Source organism: Hevea brasiliensis, chromosome 9 (genome assembly GCF_030052815.1).
Source record: "Hevea brasiliensis isolate MT/VB/25A 57/8 chromosome 9, ASM3005281v1, whole genome shotgun sequence".
In the NCBI taxonomy this organism is placed as follows: domain Eukaryota; kingdom Viridiplantae; phylum Streptophyta; class Magnoliopsida; order Malpighiales; family Euphorbiaceae; genus Hevea; species Hevea brasiliensis.
Genome location: NC_079501.1, coordinates 6,541,001 through 6,561,553, shown reverse-complemented (window position 1 = coordinate 6,561,553; position 20,553 = coordinate 6,541,001). Strand labels below are relative to the sequence as shown.

Sequence of the window (20,553 nt, the reverse complement as noted above, 5' to 3'; positions counted from 1 at the left end):
AAAATTGAATTTCTTGTATTATATAGATTCTGGAATTAATAGTCAATTATAATGCTTACTAAGGAGTTGTGTGGAAGTGGACCAACATCATTCTAAGAGTTTCGATGTGATTACATGCAGACATATACAGATGCTCAGCAGTTCATGACTCGACCTGCCCCATACTACAAAGACACTTGTTTGCTATGCAGTGATCAAAACTTTGATGAAAGTGACTGCTTCTCTGCTTAGTGCTTGAACCTGCAAAATGATCTTCCAGAAGTCAAGTTTCCTAGAGCGTCACAGAGTTCTCAATCGCCAGCTGCATTAGTTTCCATGGAAGAGGAAGCAGGTAACATATTGGAGTCTGTACATTCAGGTTCAAAAACGTGTTTAATCAGAAGAAGAAATGCCAATTAGAAAGCCAATCAAATTCTGCTGGCTCTAAAAAGGCACACCGCAAAGAGGGCATATTAAAGCAATGTGAGAACTCAAGAATTCAAACTCTATCTTGATAGAGAATGTAATTAAAGCAGTCCAAGCTTTGCCAGACGTGGATGAAGAGCTCATATTAGATGCATGCGATTTGTTAGAAGATGAAATGAAAGCTAATTTATGGCACTGTATGTCAGACTGCAAAAGAAATGGTTGACAAGGAAGCTTCTCCCAGAGTTTTAGGTCCTTGTGACGATAGTGTTCATTGTTTGTCAAGTTATGATGCTTATTTGAGATTATTTCTCATAAGCTGCATAGTTTAGTTCCTTACCATTAACTTATTGTCAATTTTGTGCCCCCATTTATTTGAAAAGAGGACAGTTTTTGGATGCAAATGAGGCCTACAAGCAGCAATTATCGGTGGTAATTAAGGCGTGGATGATTGGATGGAGCAAACGAGACATTGCATTTGCCCCATACATTCATCCCCTTAACACTGGTATTTGCCCCATACATTCATCCCCCTAACACTGGTTTCTTTTGAGTCCTTGCGTCACTTTTAGCTTCTTTCTTTCAGGTTTCAACTTCACCATGATTAGAGAATCGCACAAAATGTGCACATCAATTTAGAATGCCTTTTTGCTGTCCAAGATGACTGCAGAACCATTGAAGGGAAATCTAATCAGCAATCCTGAGTTGTCTTGTCTACCACACTCATTTTGTGATAACAGATTCATCATCCACCTGCTAAGTTTTGTAAATCTCAAATGTAAACAAAAGCATATTTTATTATTTGCACAAATCCTTTCCAAATGATGCTATGCTATGGCCAATGGGGTAATCCATCTCTATGAGATTTAGTTTGTGAAGTGGTATCATATGTGAAGATTCACTTGCCAGACATCATTGAGTACCGATTAGTGTATAAAACGCTCTCTTAGAATTTCACTTGCCAACTAATAAATCAAAATAGTGGTCAAATGTTATAATGCAGTTAATTACATGTTCTCTTTTTGTGGCCAGTTGAGCTTGCTCCGCTAATCATACCAATCTTGTGACACATGAAACCAAACTAGAGATATGGCGTCAACGTAGATTGGTTGGTGTGGTAGTGGACGAGCTAGCTTCAATCTTAATGACAAAGAAATGTCTGTTTGTTTTTTATTAGATGCCATCAGAAGTAACATTCACATAGTAATAAATAAACAAATGCTTGCAAGCTTGCAGCAACTACGTATAAAATTCCAAGCAGTGTGAATCCAATGTCAGCATCAATTGGCTGAAAGCATATGTTGTTTTATCTGGTTGCATGTGCAGACTTATCCTTCTTCTCTGTAATCTCATTTATCTATCATTCTATCTAAAGTTTGGTTTTTACTATTAGAGATGTTATCAGGATAAACATACCTAAAAATATGTTAATAAAAAAAATTTAAAATTAAATTTATTATTATTATTATTACATTAGGATAATGTTATTTATGAAACATTATGAAACGAAACCCAAGCATATCTTAGCAGAACCAAGAGGTGTTTGGAGTATTTTGGGCAGTACAGTACAGTACAGTACAGTCCACGAGCAGAGAAGGAAAATGCTAATCTAAGCTATGCAATTACGTCTGCAACAGTGGATGACTAGTTAAATCATAAAATAAATGCTTTTGGCATGATTCCCTTGTTTGATTGCATCTCCAGTTTGTCTACTTTTTTCTGCTTTGATGAATTGTATAACATTTAAAATTATAAAATCATATCAATTTTCTAATTGCAAATATTAAAAGCAAAAAAAGTCATTCATCTCTATCTAATGTTTTTAATTTATTCGTAATTGCCATTTTCAGGACAATTTCTCAACCACAAACCTTCATCATATTTCTCAAAAACCAAGTTTATGCTTTCACTCAACAGCAAATCCATGTTTTTATTTCACAACTGTGGACTGGATGCATTACATAAGAATTTTCATTTCCTGGATATAGTAAATTTAAGGATTAATTATTAAAATAACATTAAAAAAATTATTTATCAAAATAACATCAACCGAAAAATAATTTACAAAAGCTAATGTTTGTACATGTTATAAGAAAAACGCTTTTTTTATATCAAAGTAATTAATTAATTTATTTATTATTTTTAAAATTCTAATTATCTTTTACATTGAAATTACAGTATCTGACACGTTTATATTTAAATTTTTTATTAACTAAATTATTTTTATCGTAAATAAACTTAAAAAAAAAAAACACTAATTTTATAAGCATTTTTCACTCTAATTGTCCAATACAGAAGTCGATCACATGGCACGAGAATAAAAAAGTTGCTCTATAAAACTCCAATCAAACTGCATTTTCTATAACAATCAAAATATTGCAAACGTGTACTGAAAATACCAACTTAATTAGCATTTTCCATGAGCCTTTGTAATTAGGAGTGAAGGTAACGAAGGACTCCTCAATCTTCACGTAAAAAGTGATTTTTTCATGATTTAATTATTAAAATATTACTTTAATCTATTAATTAGTATGCCAACGATAACTTGTATTGAACGAAAAGGGCGGGGAATTAATTATGGTTCGTATATATTATTTAATGGAAAACAAATAGAAAAAACAATTATTAGGCAACATAGAAATGAGAGAGAGAGAGAGAGAGAGAGTTCCCGAAAATGAGGAGGACGAGGACGAGGACGAGGACGAGGACGGAATGGGCCTGTGTGAGGCAGTACATATGTGTAAAATGATTATGTGTAACTGTTAAAATAAAAATAATAATATTTATTTTAATATTAAAATAAATATATAATTATTAATTTATTATATAATATATGTAAAAATTAAATTTTATTTTTAAAAATTATTATTTTTCAATGTATACATATTTTTTAATCATATAAAAATTAGTATTATTACTAATTTAATAATATTTTTATATTTATCTATTATTTCTTATATTATAAATAATTTAATGATATAAAAATTAATTTAAAGATATAAAATTTTATAATTAATAAATTTTAAAAAATAATATAATTTAAATAAAAAATCAAATCAACTACCAATTAAAAAAACTCTTATTCACAACTGATATAAATTATAATTAATTAATAATTTATTTGTTATCAATTATAATTTTGATAAATTTATCAAACTAATTGTTTGAATATTATCATACAATTGTAGCAAGCACTGTCATACATAGCTTTAAAAAATGGCAACGAAAATAATGATTCAAGGGGAATCTTCCTGGAGATAGCAAAATTTGACTGAAACTTAGAACACTTTCCCCCTATAAATAATCCCGTCACTCCCTCCCACACCCCAAGGCCCGTCCTCCTCATTTCCGGGAAGTCTCTCTCTCTCTCTCTCTCTCTCTCTCTCTCTCTCTGGCGTTTCTTTATTCCCTAATCTAAATCTCCCATCTCAAGCAGTCCCACCACAAAAATGTTTCAGCGCAGATTCGTAATAGAAGCATCGGAAGCCGAATCGATGGCCAAAGAATCAGGTCTTGCGGTTCTCCAGCTTCTTCCTTCCCTAGTTAAAGAGGCCCGGTCCTTGGCCTGCACGCCCATCTCCAACTACCACGTCGGTGTCGTTGGCCTTGGATCCTCCGGCCGCATCTTTTTTGGGGCCAACATCGAATTTCCGGGCCTCCCTCTCCACCACACCATCCACGCCGAACAATTTCTCATCACCAATCTCACTCTCAATGCTGAACGCGGCCTCAACTACATGGCCGTTTCCGCCGCCCCCTGTGGCCACTGCCGTCAGTTTTTCCAAGAAATTCGCAACGCCCCCGATATCCAGATCCTCATCACAGACGATAGTAAGAATAGTAATTGCGGTGGTGTGGCTGATAATTATGGGGACATGAAGAAATTCGAGTCCTTGTCCCACTTTCTACCGCACAGGTTCGGACCAGATGACCTTTTGGATAAGGATGTTCCTTTGGCTTTAGAACCACATCATAATCACTTGTCCTTTCTAAGCGATTCTAATAGTTACATCCGAAATGGGATTACTAGTCCTGTTTGCGATGATTTGAAATATGCGGCTTTAGAGGCCGCCAACAAGTCCCATGCTCCGTATAGTAATTGCCCATCTGGGGTGGCGTTGATGGATTGTGCAGGGAAGGTCCATAGAGGGTCGTACATGGAGTCTGCCGCGTATAATCCGAGCCTGGGGCCTGTACAGGCGGCCCTTGTGGCTTATGTGGTGGGCGGAGGCGGTGATGACTATGAGAAAATTGTGGCTGCTGTATTGGTGGAGAAAGAAGGGGCTGTAGTGCGACAGGAGTACGCGGCAAGGCAGCTTTTGCAGATGATTTCTCCCAAGTGCGAGTTTAAGGCGTTCCATTGTATTACGAGGTCTTGTTGAATCATCTTGTAGCTATTGGTAACTTGTGTTTATATTCTTCTTACTATCTCTTCCTGTATTTGTTTCGAGGGCCAATTTCTTGGCCATGAAAGATGGAAATGAATGAATATCTCTCTCTTATAATATTCCACCTTCTTGATAGTTTTAGCTTCTGCCTGTATATTAGCATGCAAATATACAATTTGTTCTTTTAGTTTAAATTAATTCCTTTTGTGAAAAATTTACTATATTTTCAAATTAATGAACAAGGAAAATATGATTTGTTTCGAACAATGGGACTTGGACTCTTTTGGGTCTTGACCATTTCTATGCGATGAGACTGTGGCAAGGAAAAGGCAGTTGCGGCTGCTGATCATTTTTTAAAGCAATTTTTTCCGGTAAAAAAGTAGAGATTACAGACATTTCAAAAGAAGCTTGGGTCATCTGATCAGAGAGTTGTATGATTGGCTGTTAGCGTGGCGTGAGACTCTTGAGTTGGACTTCCAATATTTACAAGGGGTTCACTTCAACACACACTTTGTGTGATTGTAATACAGCTAAGGAAGCAATCAATAGCTGATAATACTATCACACAAGTGTCAGATGTAAAACTCGTTAACTATCCTTTTGAACTTGCATCATCAAAAAAAAAATAAAATAAAATAAATTAGTGGCAGTTGCATTTCATATGTTGTTGATTGTGGCAGGAGCGCGTCTTTATCGAGTTTAGTGGCTGCGGATTGCGACCAAAAGAAACTGCTCTTTTCGATGTTTTCCTCCTGTATGTGCAGAATTTGATGACATTTTATTATGCAAACAAAATGAAACTACCCAATAGCACACTGGAGGCCAATTCTGTGGATTTGGATCTCTGACCAGAAGGTTTGAACTACTTTGTGGTCTATGCAAATAAAAGAATAAAAAAAAGACTTCCCTGTAGAATTGAGAACAGGAAGACTTTAACTAGGCAACGCATCTGTTTATCTACCTGTGGTTGCTTCCTTTGTTGTATCTTTAACCCTTATCCAAGATTTCTCTAAATTCCCATCGCACCATTCCAATTCCATAATTAATGCAAAAATTTTAAGGTTCAACAGTAGGCCAGACAAGGCCGTAGAGCCAGAATAACTATTTCTTCCCTTTTTTTTTTTTTTTTTTTTTTTCTCTTTCAAAGCAGTATCACCTGTGTAGCCCATTGTACATTGGAACTAGAATTTTTTTGGCTTGTCTTGTTTTGGGAATTGACATTAAGATACATATGAATCACATGACCAACAGTCACTCATGAGTCTGATGCGTCGGCTGAGGTTGGAAAAATACAAAAGTCGTTGAAAAACAAACACCAACAACGCTATCAAAATTCTGAGAAGACTGTTTACCAATATCAATAATGTTAGTGCATAAGTTCCTTGTGGAAGAAATAATCTATTTATCTCTAAATTAATCAACAATGATGTTTTTCATTGTCTAATAAAATCAATACTATTAACCCAATCTTTTCCCCCTTTCCTACTTTTCATTGATAATCAAATCAAAGGGTAAAAAACATTAGGAAACCTCAAGCTCAATATCACCCATTTCAAAGTGACGATTATACTGTAACAACAAATCTCAATGGAGGAGAACACGGAGAACCAAAAACCACTAGCATGGACTGACTAGGAGGCAGAAAAAGAAGGAGATGCAGCATTTTTGAGAGGCACAGTGGCTGCATTATCTCTGCCGCTCAATATGCCAGCCGATCCAAAACCTTCTTCATCTTCCACAAACATCAAATCATCAATATTTCTAAATGCCCCATGAACCAAAATAACCACCACCCCCAAGAACAGGGCAACAATAATATTATCAGTTACATTTGTAAGAGAAAGCATGATGATTGTAGCCATCAACAAGATTACCATCACGACTTTATCAGAGATTACAATGCCTAAAACCACCAGGGGATCGTCACGCAGAAAATACAGGAACAACCATGCAGCCATCATTATTATGAAGACGATCAACGATACAGGGTGCCAGAGCAAGCTGAGGAACAAGATGAAAAGTATGATAATAACATAGTTATAACGAAAGAATGCAACATTCGTTTTGATCTTTTGAACGGACTCGCTTAATGTGAAAGGAAGGTTGAAAGATTGCAGCTGGATCATTTCCCTCCATGGTCTTCGTGTGCCAAGGCTCAATTCGATCTTTTCTTTTGCGTTTGAAATGATGCGTAGGTTTGATGGTGGATGCAATTCTGTTGGTATTGTTCCATATGTTGCCATTTTTCGACGATCAACGCACACATACAGGGAGAGAAAGGACTCTAGGGAAATGCTAACCTGGAAGGGGAAGAAGAAGGCCAAAAAAACGGTTTTACAAGTTCAAGAAAGAGGCATGAGAAATATGGCAAAGGTGCACCATTAATTGACTGTTAGTCCTGACTCTGATGGTTTATATTGCAATAGAATATCACACATTGATCTTAGGTTGCTGATTGATCAAGTGATTGAGCAAGTTTGAGATTGTGGTTTGTATTGTGCACCAGAAGCACTAGATTCTGTTCCTTTCTAAGACAAACTAAATAAACAACCTATGGAAAGACAAATCTTTACGAAAAATTCTTGCATACATTGGGATATTTATGCACCCCATCAATTAAAAACTACTGCCATATATTTATATGTGAGACCTGCTATGATTTCAACTAAAATGACATTTGTTGATTGATTAGGTATATACATCCGAGTATAGATAAAACTTACTTGATCCATACATTCCTTCCCTAGAAATACCAATTCACAAACAAAATGTTCCTTTCCTTCCTATTAATACCATTGTAGAAACCATACACTACAGGTGAATAAATGAATCTTGTTAAGCAGGCCGCTGATATCAAAACATACAGACACATTTAATTGGTGCATATTAAATATTGTCCAACCAGTTCAAGAGAGTGTTTTTAACAAACTCCATGCCAAAAAGAGAGCTAAATGTAATTGAACACAGTAAACTGAAAAAATCATTTCTTTACATTAAATTCAATTACATGGGCCGAAACATGGACAAAAGTATCAAAAGAAAGTCCCAATCTCAAGGATCTAACTATCTAAAGGGTAAATAAGCACCTCCTTCGTTAACTTTATAAACAAAAAGGCAAAAAGGGAGGAATTAGGCAGAAATTTTAGTGGTGAAATGATTTTTTAAATGCTAAGCAAAGCAACCTTTCTGGTTCAAGCAGACAACAAGATTTCTCAAATGCAAATCGTATGTCAAACAGGGACTAAAAACGCTTCCTATTCAATTAGGCATTGGCCAACAAAAAGCATAATCATTATGACAACTGACAATGTATGCTCCATATATTTATTTTCAAGCAGTGGGAAATCCTTGTTTGCTAAAATCTATGGAGCCTGTGACATATAAAAAAAAGAAACAAAAAACAAATTGGAAGTAACTGAAAACAAATAAAATTGTTGTGGTTTTCACAGACTGGGCGGCAGATCCTCCCCTCTAAGCACCTTCCAAGGGCCATAGTAGAATTTTGGCTTCTTGAGAGGCACTGCTTCACTGGGATGATCTTCCCAGTACTTCTCCTGCTCAATCAATACCAGAAGCAAGTCTTTAATTAGAGCCAAGAAGCTTGCAGCCCCAAACAAGTAATTACCAGAATTTAAATAAAATTTAGACCAAGAAATAAGTTAAAATATTAAGATAATATTTGATAGATGAGGGCAAATAAATTCCAATAAGATCTTTTTGAAAAATAATAATAATAATAATAAATCATAAATCATGAGCATGGATGAACAAGATAAAAGTATAGGCTACATTCAGTTACCTTGTTAAAGTGGCTTCAAAAAATAATAATGATTTAAAAAAAAAAATCCTTTATGCAAGCTAGCCAAATGGAGCAAAACATTGATGCGCCTGTATCATTCAGTGTTCATGATTACAGTGAAGCTTTACAAAAATCAACATAGTGGATATGCAGAGTTTTATTACAATTCAATAAGATTCACGGCTTTTTATTAGCATAGAAGATGGAACATACCTGAATTAGGAGCAATCTAGAATTTTTTTTTTTTTTTAATCCATGTGGAATTCTTAGAAAGCGGGAACAGATTAGAGCTTCTTACAATCCAAGGTGAAATTTTTTTTATCTAACAGCCAAAAAATATATATATATATGCAACATCTAACTGATTTCCAGCCAAAAAAAAAAGGGTGAGGAGATGAGAATTTAGGAAGTGAGTTTGCCTTTTAGAGTTGCTCAGTAATGGCAGAGCCAATGACCCCCATGTAGAAAGCAGCTATATAAATAGTAACGAGAGGAGTAGACAACTTGGGTCTCCCCTTGTATGGCTTTATCATATCCCAAAGAATCGTCCTCTCCCACTTGGCGTACAGGTAATCTGCGCATTTCCTCCATAGAGAGCTCGCCTTTCCCATTTTCACAGCTTCTGCTCAGCTGCTATTATTTGTTTGCTGCTGCCCTTTTACATGGTCTATTGTAGATTGGGCTAATGGAAGCCCAAACACGAAGCGGCCCAGCAACCAAGTTTGTGTATGAAAACGCGCAAAGCAGTCTCCGTAACTACCTTTTCAAAGCTTCCTTCCCTGATTAGCAAGCATTTCCCAGCTCTTCCATCCCTTCTTAAAACCCCCAAAATCCTAATTTCCATGAGTAGTTCAATTCCTCTCCTGCTCACACTCTTGAAATTCCTGAGAAACCATTTTCCTCACTCACAAGTTCCTCGTCCGCCAACAAACCCACTGTAAATTTTCATCGATAGTTTTTCTTTTTCTCCTGGTTTTTTTTTTTTTTGGGAATCCATGGCGACGAGAAACCGGACCATTCAGCACAAAAAGCACAGAGATGCAGTGAAGAGCGTGCGTGATCCTTTGTCATCGTCGGTGTCAGGTTTGGGCGGTCCGGTTATTGAAATGGTTAACACTTCGATACTACGTTCCAATCATGCCTCTTATGCTCCCCTTAGCACTGAAGATCCTGGTCCTTCCAGGTAACCCACCTTTTGTTGCTTAAAGATTCTTATGGACTTGGTGTAGGGGTCTTTGGTTATGGTATAAGGAATTAGACAATCATAATTTGTTTTAATTTCCGCCAATTAAGCGATAATTCGCATTAATATACCTAATTATAGTAGTATTGTGAGGAAAATATTCTCATAATTTGCATCCATTGTGTCCATGGTGAATAATTTTGTAGTAATTGCTCTGTTGAGCGTGTGTGAATTCTTGCTTCATGTTGGTTGGCTGGCAAGAGAGAATTTTGGGAAATTACAATTTCACGGGCTAAAAAGTTTTCAGTCTATGAAACGTCATAATTCAACGAGGATTTTGCTCCAGCATTTTCCATTCTACTTTATTTTCGAATTTGGCTCATTGAATTTGTTTTAAAACTGCAAACGCATCTTCATCTTGAGAATACCATTTCCTTGGTACAGTAGTGATGCCTTTACCATTGGTTTGCCACCAGCCTGGTTGGATGATACTGAAGAAATAGCTGCAAACATTCAAATTGTCCGAACCAAAATGGCTGAGTTAGTCAAGGCGCATTCGAAAGCGTTAATGCCTACGTTTGGAGATGGCAAAGAAGATCAGCGAACCATTGAGGCTCTTACTCGTGAGATTACTGATTTATTGAGGAAATCTGAGAAGAGATTACAGAAACTTCCTGCTAGTGAGTCACCCGAGGATTCAAATATTAGAAAAAATGTACAGGTATGGTTCTGTTTGGTTGGTATGTGCTGTATATTCTGTTTCAGTAAGACATTCACAAAATATCTGAGCTGCGTTTCTTATAGTTATGTTAGTGTTTTATGACCTATTGCACTGATTATTTTTCTGCCGTGCTGCAACTTCTGTTCCAATGTTGTAAAATTGTTTATAGCTAATTACTTTTACTACTTTATGTGCTATTATACTTTAAAAAGTTGGTTTTCTTCACCAATGGCTCCAGACTCATGCATTTTGGCATGCTTGTGCTTTTATGTTCCTTGCTGACTATTTTTAGTTGATTTGGGATGTCTCTTTTTCCTGCAGCATTGTCTTGCAACAGACCTTCAGAACCTCTCAATGGATCTTCGGAGAAGACAGTCAACATATCTTAAACGTCTGCAGCAGCAAAAAGAGGTCTGCATATGCTTACACACATGTTACTAGTGAGGAAAATGTTGTCAATTTATTTTTTTGGAACTAGCATGCATACTTGGCCACCTTGGGTTTCTTGTTAGATAATCTGGAACTGGTTGCTCTTTTGCTATGGTTTTATATTGTTGTCTGCTTACAGTGGTAATGATTTTATTGTAGTATTTTTCTGTGCTTGTATTATATAATATTTATTCTTCTGGTTGTTTAGGAACACGATGGGTTTGACTTCGGGATGAACCTAAATGAGAACAAATCCAGATATAAAGATGATGAATTCAGTGACCTGGTATGCTCCTTTGCTTTTTTAGCTTACATTTGATGGGTTCTACTTGATTTCTGGAACGTCTACGGCCTATGTATACAATTAGTCATTAAATATCCTTCAAGAAATTATTATCTAAATATTCTTTAAATATTCCTCTGGATATATAAAATGACTGATTTAAGTCATCCTTCTGTCAAAAAGTTTGTGGTCTGAGGATTTTGCCTAAGTGGTAGGTCTCACAGCCCTAACATTTTCTCTGGAAAAGGTTGGGTCGTTTTTGAAACCTTTTATCATATTTTTTAACTACTTCTGTATTCAATTTGTTGGTTCCATGGTTGATAAATCCAGGGTTTTAATCAGCACCAAACAATTCAGCTAAAGAAAAGTGAGCAATTAACTGAGGAAAGGGAGAGAGAGATTAAACAGGTATTGAAATAGATTTAATTGATTGTTCGAGATCAAATTTTGATTTCCACTATAATTGATATAATCTCTCTTTGTAGGTTGTGGCATCAGTAAATGAGCTTGCTCAAATCATGAAGGACCTATCTGTCCTTGTGATAGATCAGGTTTGAGCTACAAATTTATAGTGTCATGCAGGTAGGTTTTTTGAGTTACAGCAACAGGTACTAATGAAACTTAATTCTCTCAAGCAGGGTACAATTGTTGATCGGATAGACTACAACATTCAGAATGTTGCTTCATCAGTGGATGAGGGCTTTAAACAGCTGCAGAAGGTTCTATGTCTTATTCTTTCACATAACGCTTAAGTGGGCATGCGCACATTCATGCACATGCTCATCTATTTTTTAGAATATGTTTTTGCTGAGGGTCAATATGTTTGGTGTTTTACCAAGATCATCCATATATGATTGAGTCTTCCATTTTAATTGAGATTAATTTGTGTATATGTTTGTGCGAGCATTTGGAGGTCAGTTGAACAATAATCATGTTGGGTATCCTGGAATTGCAGGCAGAAAGATCGCAGAAGAAAGGAGGGATGGTGATGTGTGCAACAGTGCTTGTTATTATGTGCTTCATCATGCTAGTCCTCTTGATCCTCAAGCAGTTATTTTTGTGATCATTTTATGTTTGTTACTGATACCTTGGCCCGCTAGTTGAATGTGAACCTGCATGTTAGGTTTGCAAGCTGACTGGGAAGTGTGTAAAGATGACCTGAATACGTGTCTGACCCACTTGAGTTGTGGGAAATTATCATCTACATGGGAGTTTCCATTGCAGTTTTGCCATTGGAAGAAAATTTTGCCAGCAGACTGGGCCTTTTCTTTCTTTCCTTTTTAGTTTTTACCCCCTTTTTTATACATGTATTTTTCTGTAGGCCCTACCATTTTTGGTTGTTAGGCTCCTCAGCATTTTTTAAAAGTATAGCTTTATATTAACAATTTTTTCTTGCAAATATATTTAATTTAATAAATGTAGAAGACATCTTACTCCAGAATATGGCGAATTGAATTATAGATTTTTGTAAATTAATAAAGCGTGTAGTTTGAATGTGGCTTGTGAGGCCTTTAGCGTTCAAGGAGGCTTAGAGATGGTTGTCATTGGTGAGCACCCACAAGTATCCCCAGAAAGTCGCCTAGAGTCCAATTCTTTTACATGATTCATGTCAGTATTGGAGGAGCATGATTGCTCAGAATTCTCGGACTGCTTCAGTTGCTGATTCATTTGATGATTCTTATGAGACTGCTAAATTGACCTACGAGCCTTAACTTTATCTCCAACATTTAGATCATGAGATGTTTCATGGAGCATTTATCTAGGTCAATTCTGTGGACTTGCTCATTTTTTATTTTTTGCACATCTTTTTCCTCATGGTTGATTGCTATTGATAGATATTATAAGTTGCTGAGAATTAACTGAAATTTTCTTGTCTTTTCTTACAGCAAGGGGTAGCACCAGTTCTAATAAAATATAGCATTGCTGGGCAATCAGACAAATGATTCTTCTGCACAGACCTCTCGAGCCTCCTTGTTCTGCATTTCTCGTGCAGCTTTCTTCTTCATGGATAGGAAAGGTTAGATACTGTCATGTTCTCATTGAAACTAGAGTTCATCTCTTTATGTTTGGACAGATCTTTCATCATCAATTCAAGTATAATCAACTAAATTGTCTCGCATGAGATTTTATATTGCTTACATTTTTTTTAAGTATTTTAGGATTGTTAAAAGTTTAATTAAAAAATATATCCAAAAAAAATTACATCAAAGTAAATTACATTGTTTTAATTGATACTGATTGCATGTCCAAATTACCAAACATGTAATTTGGCTTTACTAAATCAAACCAAGAAAAATTAGATTAATCAGGAAGGAGAGACAATTTCAAAAATCAAGAACAATCAAGCCCTATAACTGCTACCAATACATCAGAAAGAGAGCTAGAACTAATAGAGAGCTGAAAGCACTATTAGTTGCGATTGCCTTGCGACCGTTGTTGGTTGGACGTATTGTAGGGAGTGCGCACTCCTCACCATTAAAGAAGACTCTCATAGGAAACCCATCGCCATCAGCCACATCAATGCCAGGTGTTTTTTTCTTGGTGAAAGAAAGAACTGACTGCTGTGTGCCAGGAACCCGAGGATCTTTTCTTGGGTTGGCGCCATCCATTTCTGCCACTAGGTAATTGAAGTCTGGAAGGCCTTGCATGAATATGATATTGCTGGAATTAGGCAGGACACTTCCATTGAAGGAGTAGGCTTTTTCAAAGCCTGGCCCTGCCTTGTCGAGTTGCACTGCAGCAACCCAATTTGCAAAATCAGTGTCACCCCAGTTGAAAAGGGTGATCCTTGCGGTCCAGCCATCTCTATAATCTGATAGTAAATGCCAGTTAATGCTAACTCCGCAGTTATCCCCACACGGCAGTGGATTACGCACATCCCTCCTTTTCAATTCTGCCCATTTCAAAGCTTCAGCAGTCCGGTTCTCAAATGGGACCAGAAGAGATTCCGATGGTAGAAGAAGAGCTGGTTCGTTAGCATTGCAGGTTTGACTTGGGTTGTTGCAGCCGCATGCACAGGTGCTACAAGGGACAACAGAATCATTGAAAAAAGACGAAAAAGATACGCAACATTTTGGGGGCTCCTCCGTGAAACGTGTTATGTTGCAAGCCACTTGCCAACTAGCTACTGCTTCTGTTCTTGAAGGCAAACCAGTTGGGTCAGGGTACTGGCTTGGGCTCACTTGCACCGGAGGCCCACATTGGAAATTTGAACTGAATGTGCCATTAATCTTCCAGTTCAGTGGTGGAAAGAATTCTGTCCTGTTCAAGTCTGGCGGCATCTTGAACACTTGCATTTGGAAAGCTGAAAGAGACTTACTTGGATCCATATTAGGTGGTAGAATAGTCCCGTTTCGACAGCAGAAGGGAATCAAGCCAATCTGTGTATCGTTTGCTCTTGTTGGAGGCAAGTCAACGATTGTAGGGCTCCTCGCACAATTCAGTGCCTGAGAAAAATCCATTTCCTTGTAGTGCTGACCTTGGGGACCAAAAACACATCCTGTTGTATCAACAACAGAAGGATAAGCTCCTTTCATGGCATAGATAAATTCACCCCTTGTCCAATCCCAGCTTAATTTCCAATTGTCAAGACGTCCGAGAGGATTATGGTTCGAGATAGACACTTGTGCCCAGTAATCAGTTTCATATGTTCTGATTATATCATACATGATTATAAGGTCACCATCTTTTCGGGGCTGGAAATTTTCCAGGGTGATGTTTGATGGAGCATTCAAATCTCTAGTGCAACACAGTTGCAACTCGTTGCCTGAACACAAGTCACACAAAGAGGAGCATTAAGCAAATTCGGAACTCAAGTCACCGAATAAAGAGGTTGAAAAACCTGACAAGAAGTTTGGATTTCCTACACACATATGATTTGCATAAAAGAATCTTGAATTTTCTTTCTCATCCATCAAAAAAAAAAGGAAACAAAGCATATAAAATGATCTTATTTGTGCTCTGTTACTAATTTTAGTTCTACAATTTCTAGCCAAATACCAGTTATTATAACAATTCTGTCAAGAAACAAACAGGAACTATGAGCCTTAACTTCTTCAAAGGCAAAGTAACAGATAAACTGTCAATTTTTTTTTTGGGTTACAAGATGAACACCATTGTAATGGAAGCCTTTGAAATAGTACCATATTAATTACCTTGTCTTGTTGGAGAAGGACAAGAGTAGCCATCATTAGCCAGAGTCAAATTAAGAGGCAACGGAGCATCCAAAGTTCCATTTCTATTTCCAAAACGTGTCCCAACAACCTGGATTATAACCTCCATCTGGGTCAAATCGCCTGCAGTCTCAATAGCTGATTTGAGGTCAGTGTTAGAAGACCCGACCAAAACGGTACCGTTTCCAACGAAAGCGGGCAGCGACCTGCCATCAGCCAACAAAGCATTTGTCGCAGAGACCAAGACCTCATTATTTTGAAACCCAACGAAGACGCTCCAAGATTTGAGCTCATCACGTCCGTTGTTGAGCACGGTTACAGTGGATTCGAAACGGTACGGTTGGTTAGTGGGGTCAGTGGGCGGGATAGGATAGCCTCCGGTGTAGTTGTAGGACAAGAACACACCATTGCAGGTGGTCTTTAATGGCTGAGAGAGAGAACTGTACACAAAGAATGAGACTATAACAAAAATAAGCAATAGATTCCTGTTAGCCATATGGGTTATTTTTTTTGTAGTGGGTAACCAGATTATGAATTAACAAAAGAGAAGGAACATAAGTAGAGACATTAGGGAAAGAAGGAAGATGGAGGACAAAAGCTTTCTAGTAAACAGGTGGTAGTTGAAAATGAAAGAAATTTAAGTATGGAACTAGCAAACGCAGTGGCGTGCCGGCGGCTGCAAGAGAAATAGAGGAAGAGAAAGAACTGGTCTTTCTTTATTATTATTACTGATATTTAATGAATTGTACAAGAAATTGGGAAGAACAGGTCCATGGATTACGTCCTTTAGTGCATGTAAGCTTACCGAGTCTCCGATCATTTTATTTCAGTATATTATCGTTCAGGACAATATTTTACCAAGTAAAAACGACCAATGGATATTGATGTTAGCTGCAGATTTTTTTTTTATTTTATTTATTCATGATTTGGTTGGAGTTTGATTTTATGCATGGATGCATTTTACTGGCATGATGGAGGTTTGCTTTTTTCTTTTTTTCCTTAAATTTTAGTTGAAATTCCAATGGTCTCCTTGAATAATAAACGGGAGTTGTTCTCCAAGGTTTTTCGTTTAAACGTTTATTAATATTATTTTTTTTCAATTGCGTGTTTTATTAAATAACTCCGCCTAAGCCCGGATAAAGGAGGAGGGTTGCGGTAGGTGACAACCAGCGTAAAAATTTCGTCACACCTTATAATATGGATTCAAATGATATAAACATTGGGGCGTCCTCTACTAACGACGCGCTACATCAGAGCCCGGGTGTAGTGAGAAATATGCAAGGGTGTAGGGCGTTAACCGAAAGCGACGCGTCATGCCGGCACCCGGGTGTGGTGTTAAGTGAGCAAGGGTTCCCATATCATGGACGGGTGTGGATAAAGAAGTTAGTCCATAAGACAGATAGTAGAACAGATAGTGGAACAAAATACATGATAGACATAGAAAACAATAGAAGATATCATAGAAAGAGACCAATTAAGGAGTAGGTTAGGAGCAGGATCAGGGTTGGTACTTGGAATGTTGGATCACTTACAGGAAAATTAATGGAGGTTGTGGATACCTTAGAAAGGAAAATGGTGAATATTGCTTGCATTCAGGAAACTAAATGGGTAGGAGAGAAAAGTAAGGAAGTGGGTAATTCAGGGTACAAACTGTAGTTTACCGGAAAGGAGAGAAATAAGAATGGAGTGGGCATAATCATAGACAAGACATTGAAAGACGCAGTAATAGCTGTGAAAAGAGTAAGAGATAGAATTATACTAGTAAAGCTAGTACTAGAAGGAGAAACAATAAATATAGTTAGTACTTATGCCCCACAAATAGGACTAGAAAGTGACAATAAACAAAGGTTTTGAAAAGATATAGATGATTTAATGCAAAGCATACGAAAGAAGAGAATATTTTCATTGGTGGAGATTTGAATAGACATGTAGAAAGTGATAGATAAGATTATGAGAATGTTCATGGAGGTTTTGGTTTTGGAAGTCGAAATGAGGAGGGAAAAAGCATCCTGGATTTTGCTGTGACATACGACCTAATACTAGCAAATACCTACTTTATAAAAAGAGAGTCACATTTAGTGACTTTCAAAAGTGGGCAACATAGAAGCCAAATCGACTTCCTCTTAAACAGGAAGACAAATAAAACTCTATGCAAGGATTGCAAGGTCATTCCAGGAGAGGCTCTAACAAGTCAACATCGGTTGGTGATCTTGGATGTCAAGTTTAGGAACAAGTCAAGTAAGGTCAGAAGAAATAGTGTAGCTCGAACAAAGTGGTGGGAGTTCAGAAGAGTAAAGCAAGTGAAGTTTAAAAATGAGCTTCTCGAGTCCGAAGTATGGAAGCTGGATATGGAGGCCAATGATATGTGGATACAGATGGCATCAAAGATTAGAGAAGTAGCTAGAAAAGTACTTGGAGAGTCTAAAGGACATGGACCACCTTCAAAAGAGAGATGGTGGTGGAATGAGGAAGTACAAAAGGCAGTGAAGAGAAAAAGAGAATGGTATAAGAAATTACCTAAATGTAATAATAATGAGGCATATGAACAGTACAAGATAGCAAAGAAAGAGGCAAAAAAGGCAGTTAGTCAAGCAAGAGCACAGGCCTTTGAAAAGTTATATGAGAAATTTAGAACTAAAGAAGGGAGAAAGATATTTATAGATTAGCAAGGAGGAGAGAAAGGAAATGTCAAGATCTCAATCAAGTTAGGTGCATCAAGGATAAAGAAGGAAAAGTGTTGGAGAAAGATGAGGACATTAAAGAAAGATGGAGAAATTATTTTAATGATCTCTTTAATAATAGTCAAAATGGTAATAGCGTAAATATAGATTATAGAACAATAGAAAATAGATTATAGAACAATAGAAAATAATGTGAATTATACTAAAAGGGTTAGATCTTTAGAAGTAAATGAAGCACTTAAGAGAATAAAAATGGGTAAAGCCTGTGGACCCGATGAAATACCAATTGAAGTGTGGAAGTGTTTGGGAGATATGGGAGTGGCATGGTTAACTAAATTATTTAATAAGATTCTAAACTCAAAGAAAATGCCTAATGAATGAAGGAGGAGTATCTTAGTACCTATTTTTAAAAATAAGGGAGACATACAGAGTTGCTCAAACTATAGGAGAATTAAACTCATGAGCCATACTATGAAGTTGTGGGAGAGAGTTGTGGAGCATCGACTACGTCATGATACTTCTATCTCTCTCAATCAATTTGGTTTCATGCCCGGTCATTCAACTATGGAAGCGATTTTTCTCATTGGAAGCTTGATGGAGAAATATAGAGATGTGAAGAAAGATCTACACATGATTTTTATTGATTTGGAGAAAGCTTATGATAGTGTTCCAAGAAATGTCTTATGGAATGTGTTAGAATAAAAGAGGGTATCTATTAGGTACATACAAGTGTTGAAAGATATGTATGAAGGAGTAACTACTATTGTGCGTACGGTGGGAGGGGACACAAGAGATTTTCCGATCTCAATTGGATTACACCAAGGATCAGCCATAAGCCCTTACCTTTTTACATTAGTTTTAGATGAATTGACGAAACATATACAAGAGAGTATTCCTTGGTGCATGATATTTGCAGATGATATTGCTCTGATAGATAAGACACGAGAAGGAGTCAATAGAAAGCTAGAGCTTTGGAGAAGTGCTTTAGAGTCAAAGGGTTTTTAAGTTAAGTAGAACAAAGACAGAATACATGCATTGCAAGTTCAGTGAAGGCCAAACTGGTGATAGGGAATGAGTTAGTTTGAATGGTGTCCCAAAGTAATCACTTTAAATATCTAGGTTCAGTCCTTCAAGTAGATGGGGGATGTGAGGAGGATGTTAGTCATAGGATTAAAGCCGGATGGTTGAAGTGGAGACGTGCCACGGGAGTTTTATGTGATCATAAGATTCCCAATAAGTTGAAAGAAAAATTTTACCGTACAGCCATACGACCAGCTATGTTATATAGTAGTGAGTGTTGGGCACTGAAAGAGTCGTATGCGTCTAAGATAAGAGTTGCAGAGATGAGAATGTTAAGGTGGATGAGTGGCCATACTATACTAGATAAAGTCCGTAATGAGAGTATTAGATAAAAGGTAGGAGTGGTGCCAATTGAAGATAAGTTGAGAAAAGGGAGATTGAGGCAGTTTGATCATGTGAAGCGTAGACATACGGAGGCTCCAGTTAGACAAGTAGAGCACATTAGGTTAGAGGATAGAAAGAAAAAAAATGAGTAGACCTAAATTGACTTAGAAGAGAGTAGTGCAACATGACCTAGAAGCATTACACATTTTCTGAGGATTTAACCCAAAATAATTTAGAGTGGAGAAAGCGAATCCATATAGCTGACCCCAAATTTTTTAGATAAAAATTTAGTTGAGTTGAGTTTAGTTGCGTATTTTATTAAATGAAAAGCCCATGGCTTTTCCAGGCCTCCGGGAACGGTACCCGTAGAAGGCTCAGAGCCCAAAAATAAAAATAGAAAGAAAGTATCCATTTACTTGTTTTTGTTAAAAATATTTTTAAAAAGATTGTAAAGACTTCTAAAAGTTAGTGTCTTGATAAAATTATTACAATTCTACTAAAAAATGTATTCATTCTCTAAATTTATATTTATACATATTTATTTTTAATTTTAAAAAAATACTTAATTAATTTCTCCGATCTGATACAACTTTTATTATTATTATTATTATTATTATTAACCCGTAAGATAGAACTTAGAAGGGAGTAGACTACCTTTTACTGAGCTCCAAAGTCAAACTTTTATCACATTTTCTTTAAAAACTTTATTAATTCACTTTATATTTACAAAAGTTATTTTTTAAATATATAAAAATTGAGTTTTATATAATTATATATATATATATATATATATATAAATATAAAAGTACTGAATAATTTACTGAATTGATATATACTACTAATGGAGTAACGGTTGTATATTTAGATAAATTATAATTTAATTCTTATTATTTGATAAAAATTATAATTAAATTTTTTTATTCTTAGGCACTGGTTAATAATATTAACTGTTTTAATAGTTATCAGCTATTAGATATTGACTATTAATGATTAGTTATTGAATTAGTTATTAAATTTAAAAATGATAATAATATTTTATTGACCTTAATCAAAATGATTCCTTAACCTCTAAAAGTTAGGAGGGGTAC

The 20,553-nt window shown here is 36.3% G+C and overlaps 4 protein-coding genes across 6 annotated transcripts; 2 read left to right on the top strand and 2 right to left on the bottom strand.

Moving 5' to 3' along the window:
- Positions 1-3,728: 3,728 nt before the first annotated feature.
- On the top strand, positions 3,729-4,912 carry LOC110646821 (cytidine deaminase 1). The gene has a single exon (XM_021800385.2). The coding sequence runs from the start codon at positions 3,855-3,857 to the stop codon at positions 4,785-4,787; it is 933 nt and encodes a 310-aa protein (XP_021656077.2). The 5' UTR covers positions 3,729-3,854; the 3' UTR covers positions 4,788-4,912.
- A 38-nt stretch (positions 4,913-4,950) lies between these two features.
- On the bottom strand, positions 4,951-9,223 carry LOC110646824 (PRA1 family protein F3). The gene is made up of 2 exons (XM_058152621.1): positions 8,806-9,223; positions 4,951-8,347 (listed from the first exon to the last, which is right to left on the bottom strand). The coding sequence occupies exon 2, from the start codon at positions 7,034-7,036 to the stop codon at positions 6,425-6,427; it is 612 nt and encodes a 203-aa protein (XP_058008604.1). The 5' UTR covers positions 7,037-8,347; positions 8,806-9,223; the 3' UTR covers positions 4,951-6,424.
- Positions 9,224-9,294: 71 nt separating this feature from the next.
- On the top strand, positions 9,295-13,346 carry LOC110652336 (syntaxin-42). Of its 3 annotated transcripts, none has more exons than XM_021807901.2 (9): positions 9,295-9,775; positions 10,223-10,496; positions 10,818-10,907; positions 11,134-11,211; positions 11,539-11,616; positions 11,694-11,759; positions 11,847-11,927; positions 12,164-12,971; positions 13,095-13,346. In XM_021807901.2, exons 1-8 carry the CDS (start codon positions 9,588-9,590, stop codon positions 12,269-12,271), a joined length of 963 nt encoding a protein of 320 aa, XP_021663593.2. In that variant the 5' UTR covers positions 9,295-9,587; the 3' UTR covers positions 12,272-12,971; positions 13,095-13,346. The 3 variants fall into 3 exon arrangements, with proteins under 3 accessions (XP_021663593.2, XP_021663594.1, XP_021663592.2); XM_021807902.2 differs by having other exon boundaries at positions 9,320-9,775; positions 10,252-10,496; XM_021807900.2 differs by having other exon boundaries at positions 9,334-9,775; positions 10,220-10,496.
- Positions 13,347-13,489: 143 nt separating this feature from the next.
- Positions 13,490-16,054, bottom strand: LOC110652335 (COBRA-like protein 7). The gene is made up of 2 exons (XM_021807899.2): positions 15,363-16,054; positions 13,490-14,974 (listed from the first exon to the last, which is right to left on the bottom strand). The coding sequence occupies exons 1-2, from the start codon at positions 15,874-15,876 to the stop codon at positions 13,566-13,568; spliced, it is 1,923 nt and encodes a 640-aa protein (XP_021663591.2). The 5' UTR covers positions 15,877-16,054; the 3' UTR covers positions 13,490-13,565.
- Positions 16,055-20,553: the final 4,499 nt, after the last annotated feature.

Bases quoted from the DNA above. Each gene is read 5' to 3' on its own strand.
- LOC110646821 (XM_021800385.2), top strand. From the start codon at position 3,855: ATGTTTCAGCGCAGATTCGTAATAGAAGCATCGGAAGCCGAATCGATG.
- LOC110646824 (XM_058152621.1), bottom strand. From the start codon at position 7,036: ATGGCAACATATGGAACAATACCAACAGAATTGCATCCACCATCAAAC.
- LOC110652336 (XM_021807900.2), top strand. From the start codon at position 9,588: ATGGCGACGAGAAACCGGACCATTCAGCACAAAAAGCACAGAGATGCA. The intron at 11,617-11,693 runs GTATTGAAATAG...CTCTCTTTGTAG, and splicing joins GGGAGAGAGAGATTAAACAG to GTTGTGGCATCAGTAAATGA. The intron at 11,928-12,163 runs GTTCTATGTCTT...CTGGAATTGCAG, and splicing joins GCTTTAAACAGCTGCAGAAG to GCAGAAAGATCGCAGAAGAA.
- LOC110652335 (XM_021807899.2), bottom strand. From the start codon at position 15,876: ATGGCTAACAGGAATCTATTGCTTATTTTTGTTATAGTCTCATTCTTT. The intron at 14,975-15,362 runs GTAATTAATATG...ACTTGTGTTCAG, and splicing joins TCCTTCTCCAACAAGACAAG to GCAACGAGTTGCAACTGTGT.